The following is a 25,666-nucleotide window of genomic DNA, read 5'->3' as shown; positions in this document are numbered from 1 at the left end:
AGAGCAATAAGAACGTGCGGCAATAAACGGGGGGACATTGCTGTGTAAAAGTAAAGTCATTAAAAGCCATTTTTCTCCCCCGGAAGGTCGTCCGCACGGAGAAGAACAGCCTCAACAATCGCTTCCTTCCCTGGGATGTCGTGGAGACTGAGGCCATCCTCTCCATAGATGACGATGCCCATCTGCGTCACGATGAGATCATGTTTGGGTTCAGGTCTGTAATGGTGCTATTTTGCATGATACTTAGTGCATTCTGGGGAAATACTCATTTTAAATTAATCGAATGCCTGCTTTATAGGCATGTACTCTGACAAAGGCTGAACAATGCTGATCAATGAAGGAAACATTTGTGATTAAGAAGTCGGGATGAGCGAGTACACCTCTATCTGCATCTGTATCTGTTCACCCATCTAAATGATCTGTACCCGTAAATGAGTGGGGCTTAAATTGGTACATTATTTGAAGTCTGACACTGACATAGATTGATCAGAAATTGCTACATTTGTTTGTTATTCAGCTATGTGTGTTCTGTGTAAGTGATCTGTAACACTATTTCATTATTTTGTCATGATCTGTGTGAAGTTGGTGATTCATGCAAAAAATCCATTGATGGCAAACAGGAAAATATTCTGTCAGCTTTGTAGTTTCCTCAAAAGCAACGCGTTTAGTTTTCCAACTGACTTTATATCACCAGCCAAAGTAGAGGCAAGCAGACGGGGAACCCACCGGCAGTGACCGATGCAACACGAGCCGTTTACAGCTCTGTCTTGTCAAATGGACCGCGTACGTAACGAAACAAGTTTACCAAGTAACGTTAGATACGAGCTGAACTGAGGAAAACCTAAAAAAAAACAACAGCAAAAAAAACGTACGTACGTAACGAAACTAACTTTAGATATCATACAAGCCAAAATAGATAACGTGAGCTGGAGTTGAGCCAAGCAAGCAGGGAGTCACCGTCTGTATTGTGTCTGTGTGTGAAAGAGTGAGAAACATTGCTCCTCTCTCTGGCTGTAGCGAGTCTGTTTGGGGAGGGCCAATCACAGAGCGTGAAGACTGAATACATAAGTAGTTACCCAATGAGGATTTTCCTTCATCACGATTACGGTTAATGACGAGCGGTTAATGCACTCGTTTCATGCTCGTACTCTGCAAAAATGCATTATCCAGCTCGTACCCAATAAAAGGGCAGAAGGATCACATTCCACAAAACCAGCCATCGGACAGAAGCTGAAGCGATAAGCTCGTACGGAAGTAGAAAGAAAATACCAAGAAGAACATGTTGCTTTCTAAAATGCTAAAAATGCTTTCTACATTTATTGTTCACTTAATGTCAGAGGTTAAACAATCACATGAGTAAATACAAGTTCACCTTCTCCTCTTCCAAGATATGTTTCCACAAACTACAGTACAGCTTGTCCAGGCTTGTGCCGTCTGTCTGCATGTGTGGGTGTGTGTGCGTGTGTGTGCGTGTGTGTGTGCGTGCGTGCGTGTGTGCGTATGCTGTGTCAGGAATTACTCCAAAGTGCTCCAGAATTACTCTGGAATGTTCCCTCAGCACCTCTCTAGCCTGTGAGAGGAACAATTTGTAGCCACTGACTGTGAGCTCACATGAACGCACTGGAGGCGTTACGTATTTTTGTGTGTGTGTGTGTGTGTGTGTGTGTGTGTGTGTGTGTGTGTATCTTCAGCACATTGTAGCAGTGGTTTGTGACTGTAGTGTGAGTATTAGCATCTGTCTGTTGTAATTATGTTTTATGAGTAAACAGAATGTCTGAAGAGGAAAATGGCATGGTACAAACCACAAGGACTACTTTCAGTTCCAGTCTTTTTTCTTTTTTTTTTAAACCAACTTAGATTCCTATTCTCTTCCTTATCTCAGAGTGTGGCGAGAGGCCAGAGATCGTATTGTCGGTTTCCCTGGGAGATATCACGCCTGGGATGTCAACCACCAGTCCTGGCTCTACAACTCCAACTACTCCTGTGAGCTATCCATGGTCCTGACAGGAGCAGCGTTCTTCCACAAGGTTCGCACCCCTTTGGCACCCACACATGAGACCACCCCTCCTGTGTAGCCTCATACGGTTAATGTCGTCTATTCCCCACAGTATTACGCCTACCTGTACTCATACGTGATGCCCCAGGCCATCAGGGACATGGTGGACGAGTACATCAACTGTGAGGACATCGCAATGAACTTCCTGGTCTCCCACATCACCCGCAAACCGCCCATTAAGGTCAGTCGCGTTCTGCTCAGCATCAGTAAGGCGTGTATCCCTCTCCCAAAGGCCCTGTGTTATATCGCTGTCCTCATCGTATCACCCATTACTCAGACTGACACATCTAATATTAGTCACAACATCGAAACTGCCCATTTTTTAACAGAACATCATTTGTTTACGGGGTGTTGAGTGGGAGGGAAGCCATTGGGACCAAAAAGTCATTGCAAGTTGTTTGATTTAGGGCGTTTCCAAGGAGAGCTTATTCAGTAGAGTCATTCAAGGCCAAAAAGTAATAGGTGATCGTGTCTCTACAGTACATAGCTTTGCGGCCAGTGTGATGAGGTGTGCGAGACCAGTGCACGGGGACGATGGCCAGTTTCCACTGTTTGGAACCGGTTCAAAAACCGGTGAGCCCAGTTGTAGAATGTGGTTGATAATGTTCCACTCCAGCCTGTGGTCATGTTTATCAGATCCGAGAGCACATCCTCAACATGTACGACCGGAGGAGCAGCTTCATCTGCTGGATGTGGTTCGTCACTGCCACACTTGGCCCCGATGCATGTGGACTGTAACAACAACAAATACCAAAATATACATATTTTTTTGGATCTTCACCAAAATTGAATGGGTTCTTACCTACACCTCCACATTTCATCACCGCTTGTCATCTTGGAGGAGTGTTTGGGCTCCTTATCATGTTGGAAAACTGACATGCGGTACAGTTTCCCAGGGGAGGGGGGTCATGCTGTGCTTCAGAATGCCACAGTACATGTTGGAATTCATGTTTCCCCTCAGTGAACCGCATCTCCCCAGTGCCAGCAGCACTCCTACAGCCCTAGACCATGACGCTACCACCACCACCTTGCTTGACTATAGGCAGTACACGTTTATCTTGGTACTCAGATTTGTTGCCAGATTTTTCCATTTTGCAGCCGTGGGTCGCAAATGGCCCCCGTGCCACACCTTGGACACCCTGGCCTACATGACACCACCACATGTTTCATCAAGTTCTGTCTTTTGGCGGAACGGACCAAGAACTGACAGCTCTCTCTCCACCTCAGGTAACGTCGCGTTGGACTTTCCGCTGCCCCGGCTGCCCCCAGGCCCTGTCGCACGACGACTCTCATTTCCACGAGCGCCACAAATGCATCAACTTCTTCGTCAAGGTGTACGGCTACATGCCGCTGCTGTACACGCAGTTTCGAGTGGACTCGGTGCTGTTTAAAACCCGCCTGCCGCACGATAAGACCAAATGCTTTAAGTTCATCTAGCGGTGCGCCGAGCGGATGGAGCAGCAAGCACACATGGAAGAGACAGGATGGACGCACACCCCCAGACGTGGGGGGGGTGTGGCTTTAGAAGAGACCCACTGAAGCTGGTGGCTCGTGATCTTCTCCACACCTCCCCCTCAGGGCCTCACTGCCAGCCAGAAGAAAAAGCCCTTCAAGTGGACTGACGTCCGCTTTTTATGTTCTTGTCATCATGCTTCGTGGTGAACCACTACAGATGATTTTTTTTTTTTTTTTTTACTCCACTTGCTGAGGAAAGGATGTACAGAGTGTACAGAAATAAGATTAAACTCTACCTACAGACGGAGCCATCGCCAGAGGACTCACTGCTCGCCTGGCGTCGGCCTGCACAGTCTCATTGCCGCTCTGCGTTTGTGTCTTTTTCATTTCACAGTAACAAACTCTGAACTCTACTTCTTGTCTGTGAGACAAGCACTGATTGTCACAAGTATTACTGAGCTTTTTTCTTTTTTTTTTTTTTTTAGTTTTGATATTGTTTAATTGTGTCTAAATCTCCCAATAGGGCTGACTTTTTTTGTTCCCGCCCCGGAGGTGTCTGTTCTTAGTCTGACCTACAAGGTAGGACCTCGACCGAAGAACATTTATTCGAATAGGAGTCTGCTTCAGCAAGTCACCATAATGCCTCGATTTCGTCATGGAAACCAGCCACCCAGTTGTTTAGTTGTGTGCGCCCAAGCGGCCTGCTTTTGGAAGCCACCGTGTGTTTTTATCAAGGAGTGTTAGAGCCACACTGACAAGAACACAAACCAGTGCTACTAGAATAGCAACCCAATTAGAAAAAAGTCATAATTGTACAAGAAAGGTAATACATAAAATGAGGATAATGTTGTAATATTACAAGGAAAAAGAATCTTCTGTTTCTTCCGTTGTTTACAGTATTGGCAGTCAGCAGGCAGCTGACATGGTTTGCTAGTTTGGTCGCCATGGCCGTCGACATAGGTAGACGCCGCCGCCATGTTTGACGTGTCAAGGCTGCGCTTTAAACGGATACACGTAAATGTACTTACTTTCACTTATGGCCTTTCTACAAATAAATGTAAGTTCTTTCCTCTGGTTTATACATTCACACACACACACACACACACTAATATACTTGGGAACCAGTGAGGCACCAAAAACAATGTATTTGATCTTCTCAAATTTTTGTTGCCAAGTGTGTTAGTGCGTGTGTGAATGTATAAACGAGAGGAATTAACGTAAATGTCTTTGTAGAAAGTAAGTACACTTACCACTGTCCACTTACAGCAGCCTCGACACATCCAGTATGGTGGCGACGGCGACGTATCGCCGCAGTGGACAAACCCACTCCACGCGGCGTCTATCTGTCTCTACGGCCACGACCGCAACAGGAGACGGCACGTAGGAGATTGAGTGACAGTGGTCTACAGCCAATCAGGACACAGAAGACGATGGGCGGTGCAGAGAGAAGAGAGAGAATAGAGAGACACGGCCGCCTGTGCTAAAGCAGACAACTACCAAACGCAACTTCCCACAATGCCATTCTTCTTCACATCATAATTGCACGAAAAAATCCGCGAAAGGTGAACCGCGATTGAGCGAGGGAACACCACCTGCATCGCAAGAGTGGAAGATAAGTGTTGTTCTCTAATGGCTAGAATTGGCCCATGAAGTCGAGAAGTCATGGCTTGTAATTGTCCTGTTTTCTTTTCAACGTGGTTCTAATATTCCTTTGTAATTTAATTGTTTCAAAAAAAAATTGTAATTACTCCAAGTAATGATTGGTGGTCCTGTCCCTTTCTGATGTGGACAATCCCAGCTGCCAAACACCACAAGAAGACTTTTCATTTGCGTTTCTCCCGGTCAACTGTTTAGAGAAAAACATGGAGTCTTCTGGTGTTCCAGTCGTCCTGTCCGTGTATGTTCACCCACTTGTACAGAACTCTCCCACCACAGATGTGTATGTCACTTTACAGTGTCGCCATATTGGTTCCACTTTATTTCTTTCTATTTGTTTGTTTGTTTTTAATGCTCTGAATGTTTTCTTTGCCAAAAGGTACGATGTTTGCTGCTTCCCAGCCTCAGCGCTTGGCAGAGGAAATGCAGTCCGGTACGCCCACATGAATTAAGACTACTCTGCAAGCTACTTGATCCATTTCACCCATCATGTTTACGATCCCAAAGTCCTTTTTATTTTATGGAAATTTCAACAAAATAGGTCCCCTAAGTTGCAAAGAGAGGTTTATTCTGTCAGGATGCTTTTTATGAAACACATTGTCAAATCAATGGCACCTGTATATTTATTGACTTTTTTATTATTATTATTATTATTATTATTGACTGAATGACACATGCAATAAACTGACAGGACGATGTAGTTTACTATCTCTGATGTCAAAGAGGTCCCAGAATGCCAAGGAAAACTAGCTTGTGCCATTTTCCTCTGGAAGGGGGATCTCATGATAGCATTGGTGTCCAAGTAGGGACCATTTACACGCAGATGTGCTACAATTCTGTCAAGCATTTTTTCCCTTTTCACTTTTATTGGAGCCCCAGGGCCTTCCTAACCACTTTGCTCCACAGCCCTTTCTGAGGCACTGAATGGTTCAGCTGGTATTTTGGAAGTTTAATCCTCCCATTCCGCCAGTTTTTTTTTTTCCCTTCCTCGAGGGGGTTTGTGGCACAGCTGGTTTTCCACGGCTCAGAGCAGGGAAATTTCTGCGGAATGCTGCAGTCGTTCTGCAAGGTGCACAGAGTAGTCAAACGTACGCGCGCTCGTCCTTAAGTGTGTGGAAGAGGCTTGTTCTGAACCAGCAGGAGATGAGAGGCGGGTGAATGGAAATAAAAACCGAAGCTTTGAGTTTTTGTCTCGATTCAAACTGGTCATCTGCTTTGTTATTGTTGCGTTTCTTTTTTTTCCCCAATTACATCTAATGAACGTCATTGTAATGAAATCGTGTGTGAGCGATTCCATGCAGGAGGACTGCAGCCCACAGACAAAAGGTTCCTCCTGGACACGTGTTCAGAAGACGTGGCTCGACACGAAGACAACAGCAGGTCTGATTGACAAATTTCTTGCAGTACAGTTACATTCTCCACTCTCCGTTCACGTGGAACGAGCACGTAAGACCAAGCAGCCTACACGGCCTGATGGTCTGTTTGCATATCTCTCACCAGAGAATGCCGTGCTTGGGCCTGAATGGACACGGCCGACCTGTCAGAAGGCTGAATGGTGAAACAGACTGTTTGACACAAGAAGGAAAGCCGCTCTTTTGTTTTGAGGAAGACTCTGCAGGGACACAATATTGCTTGCCTCATGTAAGTCAGGGGTGTCCAAAATGCGGCCCGCGGCACATTAGAAGAATGTTATCGAGCAAGAAAACAAACAAAAGGAAAACGAGTAAAACGGAAAAATCTGCAGTAATTCTGCAAGAATAAAGTAAAGTAACAAGTTGCAATCTAACAAGAAAAAGGCCTAATTTCATGAGAATAAAGTAAATATGAGGAAAAACTATGTAACTTTAGTGGCATAAAGTTGAGATGTGACGGCAGAAATTTTCCAAGAGTCAAATAATCAGAGAAAAAGTCGTATTCTAACAAGAAAATAAGTTGCGCTTTTACGGGAATAAACTAGCAGGAGGAAAAAAATGTAAGTTAGTGGCAGAGGTGAAATATAAGGACAAAATAGTTTTATTTCTATGGGGCGGCATGGATCAGGTGGTAGAGTGGGCGTCTCCCAGGTTGTGGGTTTGATCCTCCTCCATGATCATGGCGAAGTATCCTTGGGGAAGATACCGAACCCCCAGTTGTTGCGTCGTAATATGAGAAACAAAACAATTATAATTTTTGGAAAACTAGTTTAGGGAAAAAGTTACATTATTACTGCAATAAAGTCCAAATATTATGGGAATAAAGTTATATCACAACAAGAAAATTTATATAAGAAAGTGGAAATATTTTAGGAAAAAAAGCAACAGCAAAAATGGGGAAAAAAAAAACTTTACGAGAATAAAGTTGTAATAAACATGAGGAAACAGTGTCATTTGAGTCGCATAGAGTTGAACTATTACAGAAAAATATGTCATTTATTCATAGGATGCAATGTGAGAAACAAAACAAAGAATAAAGTTGTAATTTTTGGAAAATTAGGTTGGGGGGGTTGTCAGTTAAAGATGATAAAATTAGGAGAATGAAATCATAATTACGAGAAAAAATTTACAACAGAAAAGTTGAACCAGTTGGAAAATAAACAAAACAAAAGCAGAAATGGAAAAAAACAGCTGTCATTTTACAAGAATAAAGTCAAAATATTGAGAGAAAAAAAGTCTTAAAGGGATGAGATTAAACTCTGTATTATGGGGGAAAAATAATGTCATTTTAGTAACATTCCACCTATATCACGAGGTGGAAATGCATTTGTTTCGTGAAATTTATATGAGCTCTAAGCATAGTACAGTACATGTGTTGCTGTACAAAATATCAAAGTGGCCCTTGCATCCTTCCATTTTTCAGTGTGTGGCCCTCGCTGGAAAAGGTTTGGACACCCCTGAAGCAAGTTCGGAAATGCTTTCATCCTATCTGGTAAACCTCTTGACTGATAACAAACGATGACTCTTGCATAATGTGGTGCATGTAAACAAACTGCACAAGAAGCACAGCTCGTGAGCAAAGTTGCAGCATGTGGTAGGCCCTTTTTGTTTTTGTGTGTGTGTGTGTGTTCTTTTTTTTTTTTTAACAGTCGATGCATTTTTGCTTGTGACCCTTCAAGAAATGTCTGCTATGCTGGTGGCATCTGGAGCAGAAGACCGAGCTCTTTGGTCCGAGGTACTGAAACAGAAAGTGTGTCCTTATGTGTGTGTGTGTGTATACTGTACAGTATATGTATGCTACATGGAAGGGTCTTTCCGTTGTAAACATATGATGTCACACAGTGGCCACAGAACGTGAGCACACCCTTTTTAAAATGGCAGGGTTTTCTCACGTTAAATAAAATTGGTTGAACTGACGAAATTCAGTCATTTTAGGTGGAAGCAACTCTACACACAGTAGGGTTGAGGTCTGGGCTCTGGCTGGGCCATTCCATGATGTGGATGTATGCTGATGGGCTCACGGTCACACTCCTCTTTGTCTTCTGCTTTCTATGAGATATCTGAAAGTTCTGAAGCATTTTAGTTCCATCTTAACGCCAAACCACAGTGTGTGTGTGTGTGTGTTGTTTTTTGTACCCTGCTATTTAAATATTGGAGTTCGCTTTCTCTTTAAAAAAAAAAATAGTGTTGCCTTCTTCATGGAGGAAGCTTCCACCTACAAGGTCCGTGTGTGCGCATCACAGTCACAACCAACTCCCCGACTCCAGGGAACGCTGCAGGCATCCATGCTGACCTTTTCTTCCCCGCTATGTGTCAGTAAGCGTGTGCCAGTGACACACCTGCTGCCCCTCGGCCTCCTTCATCTCCGTCCAGTGGGCCAGCTGCTCCTCGCCGGTGCTGTTGAGTCCCAAGGAGACCCAGCCCACACGCTCCCTGGGCCTCATGCTGCTGCGGCGGCAGAACACCGACAGCACCAGCGACACCTCGGAGAGCTGGAAGAGCGCCACCTGGAAGACGAAGGTCTCCTTGTAGGAGGGGCTGGGCTGGCCTCGGCACACCGCCGTCTTGCACTTGGACATCTCCTTCCCCTTGGAGTCCAGCATGGTCAGCGTGACGTAAGTGTCTGCCAGGAGCGTGTGGAGAGAGGGCCATCAAGTGGTGGAAAGTGAGTATTGCAGCAAGTAGTACATTCTGCAGCAGAGTGTAATTTTATTCTATTAAAATGATAATTTTAATTGAAAACCGGGTCGTGGGAAACCAGAGGTTCCACTGTACAAGATATAATTTTCTCTAAGCGACTATTCTGCTGAAAAATGTGAGATCATTTATATCCAGTAGTTTCTTACCTCTCATGATATAAAGTTGTCCCCCAACGAAATGTTTTACACAACAAAAAAGACCATCTGCGACACACACACATACACACGTCACACGACGTTGGAAGCAAAGAGGAAATGAACAGTTTAAAACGGTGAAAAAAAGCCTGTGAAAGAGATTTCGGTGCGGCACCAAAGTAGTAGCAGTCGTTTGAAAGAATAAAGACCAGACACGACACAATCCGAGGATGGGAAGTGTTACTTACTGACGGGTTTATCGGACGACGTGGTTTTAAAGTGGCTCCCCTGGATTACCTCCGCAGATAAACTTCCGGTAGCAGAGTTGTAAACGAGGCCCAGGAGGAGCTCCGGCAAGGGGGAGTCCTCTGTGGACCGATAGGACAGGGCTCCTGCACTGCGGGACACGCTCACCACCGAGCCACACCCCTGAAAAGACCAACCACAAGAAAAACGACCCCATAACGCCACGGTTTGCTTAGATACAAATATGCGGGTTCGAATGGATACAAGTCCCTCACTGTAAGTTCAGAGCCAGGCTCCAGCGTGACCGGAAGAGCGATTTTCCCCTGCAGGTTGAGCTTAGTCAGGTGGAACACCTTCTCGCCCAGGACCTTCTCTTTTTTCATCCGTCTGATGCTGTACAGGCGGAAGCGTACGGCGCAGTCCCCCAGCGCCTCCTGTTCCACTCTGGAGAACTTGAAGGTCTCAGTGAAGACAGGACACGGGCCCTTCTGGACGCCCGTCTTGGCCCGCTGCTTTTTGGTGGGCAGCAGGACCAGGTGGACCTGCCACGAGATGTTGCCCGTTTGTTTGAGAGCGGGGATGTCTGTCGCCGCTGTGACCGTGACGGCCAACCACTGCTCGGTGGAGTCGTACTCGAAGGCGACATCCAGCGTGCCGTACTTTGCCAGGGGCTCTGGCTCGTAGGCTGTAGGGAGCTGCGGACCAGAGCTGTCCTAAATATTGACATTCAGGAAAGGGAATTTCATTATTCGCTTGGTCATTAATTAATGATTACACTGATAATATATATTATCTATAATAATTGTTATATTTTATACGATACTGTATTAGAAATGTCATTATATCAAAATTATCTATTATCTATTTCATGACATTTATCTATATTTCAGGACCTTTTCAATTAATTCATGCAATTTATATTTATTCATTGGCATTTTCATGTCGTTAGTGGAATTTTCAATGATTTAATAACAGGTAGAAACACTGGAATGCGGCAAGAATTAAATAAATCTGTCAAAGATTTTGATGTCCATCAAAAAGGTGGAGGGCGGGATCGAGTATCTGATAAAGAAGGAGTCACTAAATAACATTATTTAATATCATATTCCACACTTAATCGAGTATTTCATTGATTATTTCACATTTTAATTATCAATTCATTTGACTTAATATTAACTTTTACATTTGATAATATTATAAATGTATGCGTATAATATAATATAATTGAATGTATTAAAATGTATTTTTTTATTAATTTCAACATCTTAGTTCACCTTCTCTGACAGTCTGCATCGCAGGACCCTCCCGCTCACCTCTGGCCCCACCACAGCAGTGCTGTCACTGGGTATGTCCTCCTCACAGCCTTTGTTGAGGTAGCTCTCCGTGTCCTGGTCCACACTGGCCTCACTGGAGCAGCGCAGAGGGGACGATCCCCTCCGGACTTCCCGTGCCGCACGAGAGCGAGAGGCGCACACACGGGCAACCGATCCCCGGTCCCGGTCTTGGTACGGGGGAGGTTGGCCCTCTGTGAGGGACGGGGTTTTCTTTATCCTCTGGATGCTGGTGCCTGCTTTCACCACAAGGACACACGGGGCGTTACGTCACGGTGAGTGACGCTCAGTGGACACTCGATGAACTCACCGTGTTCGCTGGAGGCCTCGCTGCTGTAGCCTTCCTGCTCTGTGGCCTGCATGTTGTTGTTGCTGCTCACATTGGACTGGACCACAGCTTCTGGGCCTTGGTCCTCCTCGCTGTCTGTCAGATCGACCTCTGAAAGAAGACAGGCAAAAGTTATTTCATAATAGAAGCTAGAAAGAGTGACAGCACACTTAATAGAGTGAGCACTTCCAGTCCAGTGACGTGGATTCAAGGGAGAGAAGCGGAAAGCATCCAAGCTGCACATCCTCTAACCTTGTTTGCTTTTCTTTTTCTTCTTGCTCTTCTTGCCTTTCTCCTTCTTTTTGGCCACCTTATCTGCCTTCTTGGAAGACTCCTTAGCGCCTTTCTCCTTCTTTTTATCCTTCTTCTTCTTTTTCACTTTCGCTCTAGCAGTGTCGGGCACCCCCTCGTCATCACCTTCACCCTCCAGGCTGCACCTCCCCTCCTCCTCCTGTTCGTCCTTCTCCTCTCTCTGTTGGGATAACCCGTCATTTTCAGGCCGGCTTGGTTCATTGTCAGGTTCATCACAGTCGTCACTTCCTCTGTGCTGAGTTGTTTCTTCGCCGTGACTCTCTTGGTTTGTTCTTTCTGATCCGTCACCCTCTGCGGCCTCTTCATCTTCGGAATCGTTTTTCTGAAACACAGCCGCCTTCTGTAAGCGCCTCTCTCTCCTCTCTCTCCTCCTCTGCTCTCTCTTCTCTTGCAGCTCCTTCTCCTCCTTCTTCTTCTTCTCCTCCTCTGCTAACTCGGCTTCTGTCTTCTTCACCCGCCAGCATCCGTCCCTCCACTCCCACTCCAGCTGGCTGGGCGTGTACTCCACCTCTGCTGCGTCGCTGCTTTGGTTGTTTTTAGCACTTGAACTTGTTTCTGGCTCTCTGCTCAGTGGCCACACGCTTTTACTTCCGACCTTCCCTTCCTGCGCAGCGCAAGTCTGCGCCACTTCCTGCTCGCCGTCCTCCTCCTCCTGAACCTTGTTGATGATGGTGTTGACCTGCTCGGTCAGCTGGTCGCTGACGGCGTACGTGACGTCGCTGACGGCGTTGGCCAAGTCGTCCACCCGGCTGCTGACCGAGTCCAAGATGGAGGAGATGTTGACAGACGGGAGGTTCTGCTGAAAGCTCTTGAAGAAGGCCATCTCTCGACAGGTTAGCTCATCGCGGGCACTGACACGGACATGTGCTTGTTAGCAGAGGGTGGCAGTGCGCACTGACACCAACATATTGTACACAAGCTATCAAATATACACACCCCACATATTTTAGCAACCAGTCTATCTTCTGAAGGGACAATGAAAGTGATATACTTTAGAATAGTCAGTGTACAGCCTGTATCGGAGTACAGCTGTACTATACATTGAAGTGAGTCAACACACAGCCATTTCCAGTGGATAGTAAACCTATACTGCTATACAAGCTGTACACTGACTACTCTAAAGTATGTCCAAGTTCACTTTCTATAGTACTCCCTTAAGAAGATGTAGACTGTGTTCCAAATTTTTATGCAAATAGGATTTTAGTATCATAAACATAATTTTTCCCAATGAAATTCACAGATGGTGTCTTGGGGCTCTTTGGATTACTGATATCAATCTCGGACAACTGTTATAGATAGTTTGCCAGGTGAGCTCTTAAAAGTGACGTTCCACATTATTAAGCATGCCACAGATTTCAAGCAATATGGGAAAGAAAAAGGAGCCCTGAGTAAAATACACAAAGATTAATTTTCAAACAATCCTGTTTGCTGAAGAGGGCCGCGCAACCTTGGGTGAAGTAGAGTATGGCCAGCGCGTCTCAACAAGGCTGGGATGTCAGCAAGGAGGTGGCTGAGTCATGCTTTGGATCGGAATCATTGGGAGAGAGCTGGGAGGCCCTTTATGGTCATTGAAGGTGTGAAAATGACCTCAGCAAAGTATGTAGAGTTTCTGACCGACCACTTTCTTCCATGGTGCAATATGAGGAAGCGCACCTTCTCTAGCAAAATGACTTTCATGTATGACAATGCACCATCTCATGATGCAAATAATAACTAACTCTCTCATTGGCTGTTATGGGCATAAAAGGAGAGAAACACATGGGTTGGCACCCTTTTTTCCTCTGACCTCAACCCAATTGAGAACCTATGGAGCATAGCCAAGCAAAAAAATCTATGAGGGTGGGAGGCAGATCACAACAAAACAGCAGCTGCGCGAAGCTATTCTGACATCTTGCAAAAGAAAACTCAAGCAGAAATGCTCCAAAAACTCACAAGCTCAATGTGAGAATTGTGAAGGTCGTATCAAAGAAGGGAGCTTATGTTAGCATCTAACTTGGCCTGTTCAAAATGTTAGTGATTGAAACAGCGTTTGCTTTCAGTAAATATCACCACCTTATGCCGCAAATTCAACAAATGACCACTGAAACCAGTAAAATGCTTTGAAAGTCTGTTGTGCATAATAATGTGGAACCGTGCATTTACATTTTTTGTTTTGATGACTTGAAATATATGATGACTGTCATTTATATTGATATTTATATGAGCAAAATCAGAGAAAAATATAATTAGCATAATCATTTGGAACACAGCGTACAGATGGTCCTCTGTTTACAGCATTCCGAGTTTTGGCGTTTCGTGGTTGCGTACGCACTGCCATGAATTATTAATACTTAGAAAACGAGAACGAGTTATGTTCAAGTTAACACTTAGTCACGTCGCTACACTGAGAGGAAGGACGTTGCTTTTGTTCTTTAGTTTACTATTTAACTTCACCCTCCATTATGACTCTCGGGGCAGTGAGGAAGACTCGTCTGGTGGCAGCGCATGAAAGAGAGTGAACGTGAAATTTGACATTGGAGAAATCAACATTGGCTGCAATGCCCGGTCCGAGCTGCTAAAACGCGGCGACCATCGTGAAGGATAAAGATGGCATTTTTGAACATGTGAAAGAATCTGCTCCTATGAAATGGACAGTGATAACAGCATGAGCACCGTAGCGGTCTCATCATTGAGACTTTCTCCTCCCAGTAAGCCTGTCTCGTACTCGTTGTAACACCCCCCAGTGTGCAAGACAACCACAGGGAGAAAAGTAAGGAATTAAAAGTAAGGAAAAAGAGGTACTTATATGAGCCGACCTACATCCCAGTCTAAGAACGGAACTCGTACGCAACCCGAGGACCACCTGTACCGTAATAAAAACAGCTGCTGTCATGTGACATACTGTCTCATCATTTAGGGATGCTGCTGTAGATTTACAGCAATACTAGCAATCTGAATGGAGCCATTGTGGTACAGTCATCACCTGTGTGGTTGTTCTGATAACCACTGAGATGTGGCAGCGTGTCGGGACTCTCCACTGACAGCTTGTTGCTGAGGTAAAGAAAAAACAGGGCCATCAATGCCATGAAGGCAGCGATGGAGGACAAGACTCCCAGGAGCTCAGGAGACACTGTAGAGATAGACGAGAAGTCAAGGAGTCAAGAGTATGTATTTATTAAAGGAGTGATGTAGGTTATCTAAATGATAAACGTCCCGTAATAACAATAAGTGCTCCCCGTACTTCTAGCTCTGTATGTAGGCCAGCCGTGCTGCATGGAATCATGCCTGTGCTATTTTTATGAGCGCCATCTGACTGAAATGGAGACCTGGTTAACTCTGCAACACCACTGTGTGCTTCAACTTCATCAGCCTGCTTCTCACGCCAATTTAGTAGGATGTGATACAAAGACGGTCACGTTTGGAGTTACTTTGAAAACATGACAGTGCGTCGTCACCCTAACCCCCCGTCCCCATAAACACATCAATGAATGATACGAGGTTAAACAAGCCAAGCTTAACTGTAGAGTCAAATGTACCAGTCGCCTGGTTCATTAGCTCATTTTTATGCTCATGTTTCTCTTCTCCACCATTGTAAAGAACAATGAAGCCCGACAAGTGCACACTGCAAAATGCGAAGCAGAAGTAAAGAAGCCTTTGCTGCTGCAGTTGAGCCTTACCGTCTGCCTTTCCACAAAAGCTCCTTGTTGATGTCACATTAAGTTATCTTATTTGGAATTAGTCCACACACAACAGCAGGCCTCACTGCTGTCTATCTATTTATTAAAAGCATATATATACAGTTACCTCCCTGTATCCCGACGTGTAGCGAGCCCATAGCCGTATCGCATACGGCAATACCCTGCAAATGTCAACAATAGGTGAATAATTTAAACCCCTGAGGGAACCTGAACCCTCGCTCCATGTACGCTGGAAAGTGGAGATGTAGCCAGCTCGCCTTGGAAATTGCCTTTTTTTATTTTTTTAATATGAACACACACACAGACCAGCAATTATGAAATCAGAACTAATTAAAATTTTAGTTTTGGAATATTGTTTTCATAAATTAACACTTTTTCTCATAAAGTAGGATTTTATTCTCAAATTCTAATCAGAAAATTCAATGTTTTTTTCTCATAAATTCAGATTTTATTCTCAGAATATTACAACATCTTTCTCATGAAATGACATCTTTCTTATACAGTTATGATGTCATTTCTTGTAAATTATGACTTTTTTATATATGTGTAAATTGAACTTTTTATCTCCGAAGTGATGTTTTTATTTTCATGCAATTAGTGTTTTATTCTAATAGATGTATGACTTGTTTTCTTGTATTATAGAATATTTTTTTCCAGTCCGGCACCAGTACGATAATGTTGATTTTGCACTAAAACGTCCTATGATGATGAGACAACACTGTCCATCCATCCATTTTCTATGCTGCATATCCTCATTAGGTCACGGGGGTATGCTGGAGCCTATCCCAGCTAACTTGGGCGGGGTACAGAGTAAGGTCATGCGTGTTTAAAAAGGAGCTAGACAATTGGCAAACATTGCTTACACATACACGACCCCTCTTGATACGAAACAGTACCTGGACGCTGAATAAATCATGAATGTACCGCTGCCTTCTTTTGCTGAAGTGACGTTAAACCCGATACGCCGTTCATTATTCAGCAACTTGTCAAACTTACAAGCCAAAGTGTGCATGCACATATAAGACACACAACTGTGAGGGTTGGCGTTACCTCGTCGTGCGCAGATGAGCTCGTGAACGCCACAGTTCCTCCCTCCCCCTGGAAAGATAACAGATAAGATATACTGTACTATACTGTCATGTGCAGTAGAAACATACATTGGTGCTTAAAGGGGACCTATTATACTCATTTTCGGGCCTTTGTATTGAGTTCTGGACTCCTATAGAGCAGCAGAGAAAGCTTTCTAGATCTTCCAGACTCTGCACTTCTTCCTGCAGTGTTTCCTGCCTCCCGTCCAAATGGTCTGTGTAAATTTATAGGCCTGGTCCAGGTACGCCTCTCAACGAGCCCACTCCGCTGTGATTGGTCACACTCCCAAGCGCTCCGGAGGACTTCCGGACAGCTGCCGAACCCCTTTTGTCCGATTACTTCCACAAAATAAACACAGTTAGGACGCTGATAAATTGTTACTTACAGCTTGCTCTTCTGACTCTTCAACACGACCAAGTAATTTTGGAAAGGCGTCGGACCTCAGTAACAGTTTGCCGCATGTTCACTCAACAGTCCCGTGTGACGCGCCGTTGACAGGTGAGCATATTTTTCTCTTGCTGGCCGGGAATCAGCAACTCCAACCACTTCTGCCTGATGCTTGCCTCTTTAGGCGCACCCGAACAAACATTCCCTGGGAGCCATTGCTCCACGTGCTAACACCGTGGGCAGAGCGGGGGTGCTGGGCATGTCCATATAAGGAAGTGCGGGTTGCGTTGACATCAATGGAACTCGGTGTTTAAAAAAAAAAACTATGTAAAACACAGCGTGCGGAGCCGTCCAAAACTGCTTCCAGGGCTCACTTCCAACTGAGCAAACCTCATTATCTGACACATTGGCATGGTTTAACACGAGAATAGAACATTGTAATAACATTTATAGGTCAGACAAGACAAAAAGTGTAATAGGTTCCCTTTAGGGTTAGCAGAGCTGCCATGCTTTCATCTCATCTTGCATGACACTGATAAAAGACGTGCTTAAACGGCGTCAAACACTTGCCGGCAGGCGGCGGTGGGTGCAGTTGCTTTACCACCTAAACGGGCTCCAGTTGTAAACAGGAAACGAACATTGTTTCAACACTGAGGTAACAAATTGTGTTGTACACATTACTGTAAATCACGACAACACAGACTTCTGAAAAGTGTCTGTTAACTTTGATACCTGTATGATATTTCTCAACACCAGTCAGGTGGTGTTACTTTAACTTGCATGGGTTTTCTCGTGTTTTAATGGGAAAAGGTTTTAACCTTTCAGATTTTTTTTTCTGCTTAAATAGTGCATTTATAGAGGAATTGTACACAGAATTCTTGGACTCATTTTCTTTTTACTTTTTAAAAGTAACTTCTGGATTCCAAAATTAAATGAAATGAAAAATTAATTGACTTCCTTAGTTAACTCCTTAAGTCATGTTACGTAACCTATGCCAGGATTGCATCACCAAACATCACACACAACTACATAAAAAAGTATTTGCTCAGACTAACTTTGAGGTTTTTGGTCTGCAGAAAAAAGCTAGAACACACGCAATAGCACCCTCTATCTGTGACAAACGGTACATATCCAAGTACTGTACCACTGGGTACGGGTTAGAATACTGTCATGTGTGTGTCCGGGACACAGAAAGTGGGAATAAAAAGAGGTAACAGGTGTTAAAAAGGCTTTACTTTGCTAAAGATGAAGGGCATGCCTCCTTGCTAAAGCAGGAGCAAATAGAGAAGCAATAGCGAGGTTGATTTGTGTTCTGTCACACAGCAGACAGAATCTCTCCAGGCCAATTCACTTGAAACGTTCTGCTGGCTTATTCATCCTATCAGCCCAGAAGCTTGCCAATGTCAAAAAGTGTTGCAATCAGCAGAACACGGAGCACCAATTTACAGTCACAGCCAACCGGAAAGGGAGGACATATATTTCTCCAGTTTTGTTAATATGTAATAACATCACTTTTGTTTAAACTACTATAAACTACCAATTCATGTGAGGGTGTGTATTTTTTTTAAAGGAGTAAGTCATAAGGTAGACAACATATTGTTTATGTCTTATGGGTGACTGTACTAGCAAGATAGGCGTGCAGTGCAACTAAGAGAAAATCATATTTAAATGTATTATAATTAGCCTATTTATCGCCAGTGTTATTTTTTTAGGTGTGCGAAGATTGAATTTAATTGACTATCCAAACTATGAAAGGTTATATTAATGAGTAGTAGACAGCCGTAATATGGGCACATGGCTACGCGTCAAGCAGATCCATCCGCTAACTAATGTAGTCCCAGCAAAAACAAAGCGGCAGTCACGTGATCGCAAAGCACGCCTGAACGCACGTGATTTTCGGCTTAGGAGTTAAAGAGGAAACAAAATCAAATAAATATTAACCGTTCGAATCGCCAAGTGTGCCATCGTGTTTTTGGTTTCTAACGTCACTAAGTGAACGCACCACCACTCCAACATGACTTGAACATGAACGCATCCCGTGATGGGATCGCAACATTCCACTGCATCAACACCGCACTTTAGCACTATAGCTCCCTCGCTTCCGGATAACCTCCCTTTACCGGTCCCTTTCCTCCCCCCCTTCCAAAAAAACACGTTCACGCCATTACCAAACAAAATGTCACCGCTGTAAAGTTTTCATGAGAGTCCCCCACAGGACACCTGACAGCGAACACTTACCGTCCACCGCCATGATGCTCCGTCCAGGACTCTACCAAGTATGAGGGAAGGGGGTGTGATAGTGTGATTTTGTATGTGTGTGTGTGTGTGTGTGTGTGTGCGCGCGCGCACAGAGGTCATTCATGTGTGGGACACGGACACATTGTGTTATCGTGTGGTTGAACAAATGACAGGCGCACTGCAGTATACTATGTCAGCAAATAACATATTCATAACCAGTTTAATTATTCCTATAACATGACAGTTGCATAAAAATGAGTACACAAATGAATTTACAGGGCCAGGCTGCATTGTCTTAATTATCTCACCAGCAGATGGCCATTTATTTGCCTGTAGCAATCATTATGCTGCAGTCTTTAAATGCATTTGTTAATGTTGCAGAACAATGATTTTGTCTATTGAGATGGGTGTTTGTTTTTGTATTTTATAAAATATTTATTATTTAAATGTATTTATTTCAACCTCAGTGAACAGCTACAAAAATATGTTATTTTATTTGATATAATGTATTTTTTACATTAGTAATTCATTCTACACAGTCCACATAATTTGGGAATAAATTAATTAAAGACAAAAAAATCTGAGGAGCCGCTTGGGAGCAGAAAGAGCCGGGTCTTTTTAGGAAGCTGAGTCAAAAGAACCGACTCTCTCAAAAGAGCCGACATTTCCTTCACTAAAATGAATGCGCGAGGTGCCGACGTAATCACGGTGACACACCCACTCCACTTTCACACTTCCGCAAACTTTCTCAGGTTTTTTTCCCCCCCCTTCCTACAGTTCTTTCTCTTTTGCTGGACGTTTTTTTGCCAGACGCCCTTTTAAAGAAATATGAGCGAAATAAAGATAAACCAGTCAAGCACAAATGAGGACAACGGGGAGGAAAAAGACTGGGCGGCGGCCAAAGCCTTTTTTGATAACCTCAAAACTAACAAACCGAGACCGGTAGGTCGTGACGTTTAAAGTCTGTTAGCTTGACCTAGCTCATATTTTGAATGGTTTCATTTTTAATGGCCGAGGAAAGTGTCTATTTTAATGTATGTATATGTCCACCTCTCATACAGCCAAAACCCAGGTTTGCTGTTACCATCGCGGTGTCTTCCCGCACCCTCTTCAACATGGTGGCAGAGAGGGACATCTATGAAAAAGAAGGAGTAGAGAGATATGTCACCTATCAGGTGGAACACGAACATGAACCTCTCAAGCCAGGAGCTGCTTTCCCTTTTGTCAAGGTAAGACTTTTCACAGTATGCAAGTGTTTCCCACAGGACCGCAATCAATCTGTGGCGTTGTGGTTGCTTGGATATGATGTCATCGTGGAATTTGCATAATTCCCATAATTTTACATAACTCCAGCCGAGCGGAGATGTTCAAAAATTCCATTCTTTGTGTTCAGACAGGCAAAACAGAGCTTTTTGGTTTGTGTCATAAGACGTTAGCGACATTAGCTCATATTTTCCAACCTTTTGTGAAGTTATTGACGTATAGGTGTTGGTTTAATTTTGTGTAGCCGTTTAAAAAAACATTCATGATGTTTCCTGGGCTACATGTAAGTGAGCGCTGTTCATACCTCACGATATCGATGAACCCATGCGTTATAATGCGTGACCAAGTCTGCGGTTTGAAGTGTGTTAAAGGAAAACTGCACTGTTGTGGGAATTTTCATCCACAATTCTTATGTGAGACATAAACACACATGCCTTTCTCTTGTCTGTGTGTTATAAAGATATAAACACAGCTAAAAAGATGCAGCTCATTAATGCGCGTAATGGAACACACCTGTTCCACCATAAAGCCCGCTATTAAAACACCTCCAGCAACATTTTGTGGTTCTTTACACGTGCTGTAACCATGTAGTAACAGCCACATTCATGATAACATGTAATACCTGCAGTATTTTGCCGTATTTGGTCTTTTTTTTTTTTTTTTTTTTTAGCATTACCCCAACTTCCTTACCGGGCGCATTGATTTCGAACGTTACACACAACGTTAACTTTTCCAAACTTAAAAACAAAAACACAGCAGCTGTCGTGCCAGATCCAACGTGTAGCGTTACCTTTCGGTAGTGGCCTGAGGCATTGTGAGCGCGTGTGTGGTGAAGTTAGTCGCCGGCCGGCTAGTAGCTATATGGTGTGGTGTTGCGAGGTGTCGCTACGCCAGTAGCGTAGTTCTTCGGTGTAACAGTATTAATAACAGTAATAATAACAGTGTCGCTGTAGCTTGGTTAATACACAGGTGACATTATGTAAACGGAGCATTATTGGCAGGTTTTGAGTTTATTTCGAGGCAGAATAGGTGTGACCTATTGTATGCTGCCTCATTTGATCTGTTTTTAATATCTTTAAAATGCACAGAAAAGAGAAAGACATATGTGTCTCACATAAAGATTGTGGATGATGGGCAAAAATACAAAAAAGTGGAGTTTTCCTTTAAGAAGCGGAGTTACGCTGCCATCTAGTGTACCGAGTTGTAACGACAAGCTGCACACACAGCCCCAATATAATGTGTTTGTGACCGAGGACGGACAGCTACCCTGTATATAAACATAACAATGACAACAAGGTAGCCATATGAGCAACATACCATAAAAACACAGATATTTCTGAAACTAACTGAGCAATATCAATAGCTTATGCTAGTATCGATTCGATAGTTATACCACCCTTGGTATCAATATTTGAATCGACCCGCCCACCCATATTCACAGGCTTTTGTACAGGGTGTGCCCTTAGAAAATGCTTTACCAGTTTGTTGACAGTGGCCACACCTCTGTTACTGCTGATTGTCCAAAATGACAAGACGGGGCCTGAGGACTTGTATGTGGAGAATGTGGATGAGAATAAGGAGCTTCACTGACGGGTTTGATGAGGATGTAAAGATCAAATAGTGTACGCACAACCTCCGAGTCAACTCGAAATTCAGGTTGGGTGTAGTTGGAATTGATGTACAACTGGGAAGAGCTGCGCAGTATCATACAAAGATGTTCAAATGATGGACTTATTTGTGACTTGGTCTTCTGTGTGTGTGTGTGTGTGTGTGTGTGTGTGTGTGTGTGTGTGTGTGAAATGTGTGTATGCTGTAACATCAGGAAGTTGCGGGTAAAATATTGCAGTCATGCTTAACCCTCAGTGATGGTTAATCTGTGAGTTAATCAGGCCGTCGCACTTCAGTCGCAAAGGGGTGGACAACTTCCAGTAAATAAAAAAAACGATAAGCAATGATTTCCTATTCGTCTGTAGTTTTTCAAGTAATATAGAAAAAAAACACAAATATTGAACATATCCCTTTTATGGTTTCAACCCACTAGCTACCGCAGGAAGTACGCTGTTCAGAAAAAAAACAAGCAACTGGTAACGTGTGAGTCTTATTTATGTCTAATATTTCTTATTGTCTCTGATTATATCTACTCTATGGGTAATACAAATGTAAAGGTGACTATATCCGTGTTATTTCATGTCTAGGTGGCTCTACTAATGTTAAAAACCATATTTAGAAGGTCGTAAACAGGTTTTGTACACCATAACTTCGAAAGTATTCCATTTATTAATATTGACTATTGAATATACTTGGTGTAAATCGACTTATCGGTGTCGGGTCTGGACGAAATTAACTGTGATAAAGGAGGGACGACTGTATATATATTTTTATTTCCAAATGTTTTAAAATAAAGAACACTATAGAGGAGCACTGTGTTGGGCACACATGCATCCCATAGCGTCTTTTTTTTTTTTTTTTCCAACTAAAAATGGTTTTCTCTGGCCACGTCCTGTCGTACACAGGCACTGATGACGGTCAACGCTCGCCTGAGGGAGCTCTACCCGGACAGCGAGGAGTTGTTCGATATCGTCCTCATGACCAACAACCATGCCCAAGTTGGAGTGCGCCTCATAAACAGCATCAATCACTACGGTACGCAGTTTATTTTGGAGCGTCTGTTGCTGCACGTTTAAATTTTCCCTTTTTTTTTTTTGACTCCAGATTTAACCATCGAGAGATTCTGTATGACCGGAGGACAAAGTCCAATAGGCTACCTGAAAGCGTACTTGACCAACTTGTACCTCTCCAAGGATGCTGAGAAAGTGACGGAGGCCATTGAAGAAGGCACGTGATGCTTCCCTCTTCACATTGAATAACGATCACACACCGCTCTTTTCATAACTACACTTTTCTTTGAACCTTCAGGCATTGCCGCCGCCACCATGTTTATGCCCGAGACGGAGAACGAGCTGAGCGACACTCAGCTGAGGGTGGCCTTCGATGGCGACGCCGTCCTCTTCTCGGATGAGTCCGAGATTATAGTGAAGAAGCACGGCCTGGATACTTTCTTTGAGCATGAGAAAGAGTTTGAGAACAAACCGCTTGCTCAGGTACCTCCGAGAACAGGGGTGTTCAAAGTGTAGCCTGGGGGCCATTTGTGGCTCATGGCTGATTTTTAAAAAATCTGATATATAATTTAACAAAAAAAAACCCCAGAAACAATTGAAAAAATCAGCAGTAAATTTACAAGAAGACAGTTAAAATATTAATGAAAAAAGTTGGAATATTATGAGAAACAAACAAAACAACAAATAAAGTTGTAATTTTTGGAAAAGTAGAGTGCGGAAAAGTTACACATTTTGCGAGAATAAAGTCAAATTATTATGGCAATAAAGTCATAATTTACAAGTAGAAACTTTACGGGAAGCAAAGTTGAAATAGTTAAAAAAAATAACAATAGAAATGAATAAAATAGAATAAAGTCAAAATATGAAAAGAAAAAAAGTCGTATTCTAACGAGAAGAAAAGTCCCAGTTTTGAGAGATGAGAAGGAGAATAAACTCGTCATATTGTTATCATTTTAGTAGCATGGAGTTGAAATATTTAAGAAAAAAGTGGTAAATTCAGTAAGGTTAGTTAAGCCAAGTGTTTAACATTAGAAAAGAGGGGGGGATTCACAATGAGGGCATGCTTATGTTTGAATTGATGTTGAAGATATTTGTGGAGTGTAACTACCATTCACTGAATAATACTCTATGATACATTTTCAGGGCCCCTTAAAGGGATTCCTGGAGGCTTTGGGGAAGCTCCAGAGGAAATTCTACGCTAAGAACGAGCGTTTGAATTGTCCCATAAGGACCTTCCTGGTCACAGCCCGCAGCGCCGCCAGCTCGGGTGCTCGAGTCCTGAAGACCCTCCGCAGCTGGGGCCTGGAGGTTGACGAGGCCCTCTTCCTGGCCGGAGCCCCTAAAGGGCCCCTGCTGCAGAAGATAAAACCACACATCTTCTTTGATGACCAGATGTTCCACATCGAGGGGGCCAAGGAGCTGGGCACCATTGCGGCTCACGTCCCCTACGGGATTGGACAAAAGTACCACAGAGGAAAACTCATCGAGCAGCCAAAAGAGGAGTGATCTGCTCATGGACCAAATAAACAAAAAAAGGGTAAAGCGTTAAAGTTGTACATCACTGTTAACAGAAATATAAATGTAACTTTTTTTTTTATTTTCACACGGCTGGAAACTTACTTTTGTATTTTTGACTTCCTTTTTCTACTTTTTTCAAATCACTTTTGAGTTTGAAGCCATACAGTGGAACTTTTAAAGTTGAACACATCAAAAAGTGGTACGGTTTAGAGTTCTACCAAAGATGTATGGATAAATATACCTCAATAGTCAAGGGAAATATTTGGTGAGCATCTTTTGTAAGCATTAACTCTACTTGGTGATGTCACCCCACTTGGGTACCAGCAACGGCAAAGGGAAACGTGTGGTGATAACCATAGAACATAAAATGGACATACTGTAGTTGAAGGGTATAGCTGGCAAAGGGAAACAAGCGTAAAGATAAGCATGGAGCATGAAATGGACATATGTAACAGTTACTGAAAACATCGCCTATGCAGTTCATTAAAACGGTGACAGTTGACTTGACGTGATTTTCTATGGGGAAAAAGTGTTTTTACTTGGAAACCAAGCCTCACTGAGTTTGATTGTGTTCTATTTCGGAGGCTCCACTGTACGTGATAGGCCACAGCTACACACTGTTACACTCCACACTGTACCGCACTGTGTAAAACAGAGAATGCCGCATCACAGCATTTTGCTGCTGAGCACTTTTCTTTCTCCATCTTATTGTTTGCAGCATTTTGTAAGTAAAGAGAAGCTGCCTGCTCACTGTTATGTAGCAATATCACACCCCATTCAGTGGCTTTATTTTAACATTTGACACTGTTATTACTGTGTTTTGCAGTTCATGCCTCATTTAAATGTCACAGTCAGGCGCTGTGACTTGTTTACACCATTACACTGCCTCTGTTCGAGCAAGTTACTGTTTTTATGCTTCATTTTGTGTTTTCATATACCAATAACATGCATGACATCAATCAAGAGTTGTTTTTTTTGTTGTTGCATTCACATTGAAGTAGGAGCATAACTACAGATTTGAACCATTTTATTGCCTTAATATGGATTTATAACAAGAAAGCAATGTTTAACTTTTTTTATTGTAGCCCAAAAAATACAAACTTTTTTATCCATAGTGTTAACCGCTTTTACAGATTTTATTTAAATTTTAACTACTTTTATCCATTTTTGTTTTTAATTGTGTACTTTTACTGGAGGCTGGAACAAATGAAATATATTTATAGAATTTTAACATTTTATTTAAAAA

The 25,666-nt window shown here is 43.2% G+C and overlaps 3 protein-coding genes across 11 annotated transcripts in view; 2 read left to right on the top strand and 1 right to left on the bottom strand.

Moving 5' to 3' along the window:
• The window catches only part of extl3 (exostosin-like glycosyltransferase 3), a 28,420-nt gene extending 20,170 nt beyond the window's left edge, over positions 1-8,250 (top strand). The window contains exons 3-8 of one of the 4 annotated variants that reach the window (XR_008566885.1): positions 87-214; positions 1,883-2,027; positions 2,109-2,237; positions 3,284-5,450; positions 5,547-6,547; positions 6,668-8,250. Coding sequence is in view for 1 of the 4 variants with exons in the window: in XM_054761290.1 (XP_054617265.1) it covers positions 87-214; positions 1,883-2,027; positions 2,109-2,237; positions 3,284-3,493 (612 nt within the window). In the remaining 3 variants the exon portion in view is untranslated. Of the gene's footprint in view, positions 1-86; positions 215-1,882; positions 2,028-2,108; positions 2,238-3,283 lie in introns of all 4 variants that reach the window. The other 3 variants (XR_008566884.1, XR_008566883.1, XM_054761290.1) reach the window with 3 other exon arrangements.
• syt14b (synaptotagmin XIVb) lies at positions 1,273-19,047 on the bottom strand. Of its 5 annotated transcripts, XM_054761291.1 has the most exons (10): positions 19,022-19,045; positions 16,358-16,405; positions 14,593-14,660; positions 11,571-12,481; positions 11,301-11,429; positions 10,934-11,226; positions 9,935-10,372; positions 9,662-9,842; positions 9,426-9,482; positions 1,273-9,202 (listed from the first exon to the last, which is right to left on the bottom strand). In XM_054761291.1, exons 4-10 carry the CDS (start codon positions 12,451-12,453, stop codon positions 8,886-8,888), a joined length of 2,298 nt encoding a protein of 765 aa, XP_054617266.1. In that variant the 5' UTR covers positions 12,454-12,481; positions 14,593-14,660; positions 16,358-16,405; positions 19,022-19,045; the 3' UTR covers positions 1,273-8,885. The 5 variants fall into 5 exon arrangements, with proteins under 5 accessions (XP_054617266.1, XP_054617268.1, XP_054617270.1 ...); XM_054761295.1 differs by lacking the exon at positions 11,571-12,481 and having other exon boundaries at positions 1,274-9,202; positions 14,593-14,739; positions 19,022-19,047; XM_054761292.1 differs by lacking the exons at positions 16,358-16,405; positions 19,022-19,045 and having other exon boundaries at positions 1,274-9,202; positions 10,973-11,226; positions 14,593-14,872.
• LOC129172001 (cytosolic 5'-nucleotidase 1A-like) lies at positions 14,456-25,379 on the top strand. Of its 2 annotated transcripts, none has more exons than XM_054761297.1 (6): positions 14,456-14,665; positions 20,083-20,250; positions 22,798-22,927; positions 22,997-23,119; positions 23,201-23,385; positions 24,046-25,379. In XM_054761297.1, exons 2-6 carry the CDS (start codon positions 20,137-20,139, stop codon positions 24,406-24,408), a joined length of 915 nt encoding a protein of 304 aa, XP_054617272.1. In that variant the 5' UTR covers positions 14,456-14,665; positions 20,083-20,136; the 3' UTR covers positions 24,409-25,379. The 2 variants fall into 2 exon arrangements, with proteins under 2 accessions (XP_054617272.1, XP_054617271.1); XM_054761296.1 differs by lacking the exon at positions 14,456-14,665 and adding an exon at positions 15,895-19,963.
• Positions 25,380-25,666: the final 287 nt, after the last annotated feature.

This window comes from Dunckerocampus dactyliophorus, chromosome 19, assembly GCF_027744805.1.
Source record: "Dunckerocampus dactyliophorus isolate RoL2022-P2 chromosome 19, RoL_Ddac_1.1, whole genome shotgun sequence".
Classification (NCBI taxonomy): Eukaryota; Metazoa; Chordata; class Actinopteri; order Syngnathiformes; family Syngnathidae; genus Dunckerocampus; species Dunckerocampus dactyliophorus.
This window is presented reverse-complemented; position numbering and strand designations above follow the sequence as displayed.

Coding starts and splice junctions, on each gene's coding strand:
- LOC129172001 (XM_054761296.1), top strand. CDS start 19,850: ATGAGCGAAATAAAGATAAACCAGTCAAGCACAAATGAGGACAACGGG. Junction 19,964..20,082: donor AAACTAACAAACCGAGACCG/GTAGGTCGTGAC, acceptor CCTCTCATACAG/CCAAAACCCAGGTTTGCTGT. Junction 23,386..24,045: donor AGAACAAACCGCTTGCTCAG/GTACCTCCGAGA, acceptor ATACATTTTCAG/GGCCCCTTAAAGGGATTCCT.
- syt14b (XM_054761291.1), bottom strand. CDS start 12,453: ATGGCCTTCTTCAAGAGCTTTCAGCAGAACCTCCCGTCTGTCAACATC. Junction 11,430..11,570: donor GAAAAAGAAAAGCAAACAAG/GTTAGAGGATGT, acceptor GTCTTCTTTCAG/AGGTCGATCTGACAGACAGC. Junction 10,373..10,933: donor GATGCAGACTGTCAGAGAAG/GTGAACTAAGAT, acceptor GTCAATATTTAG/GACAGCTCTGGTCCGCAGCT.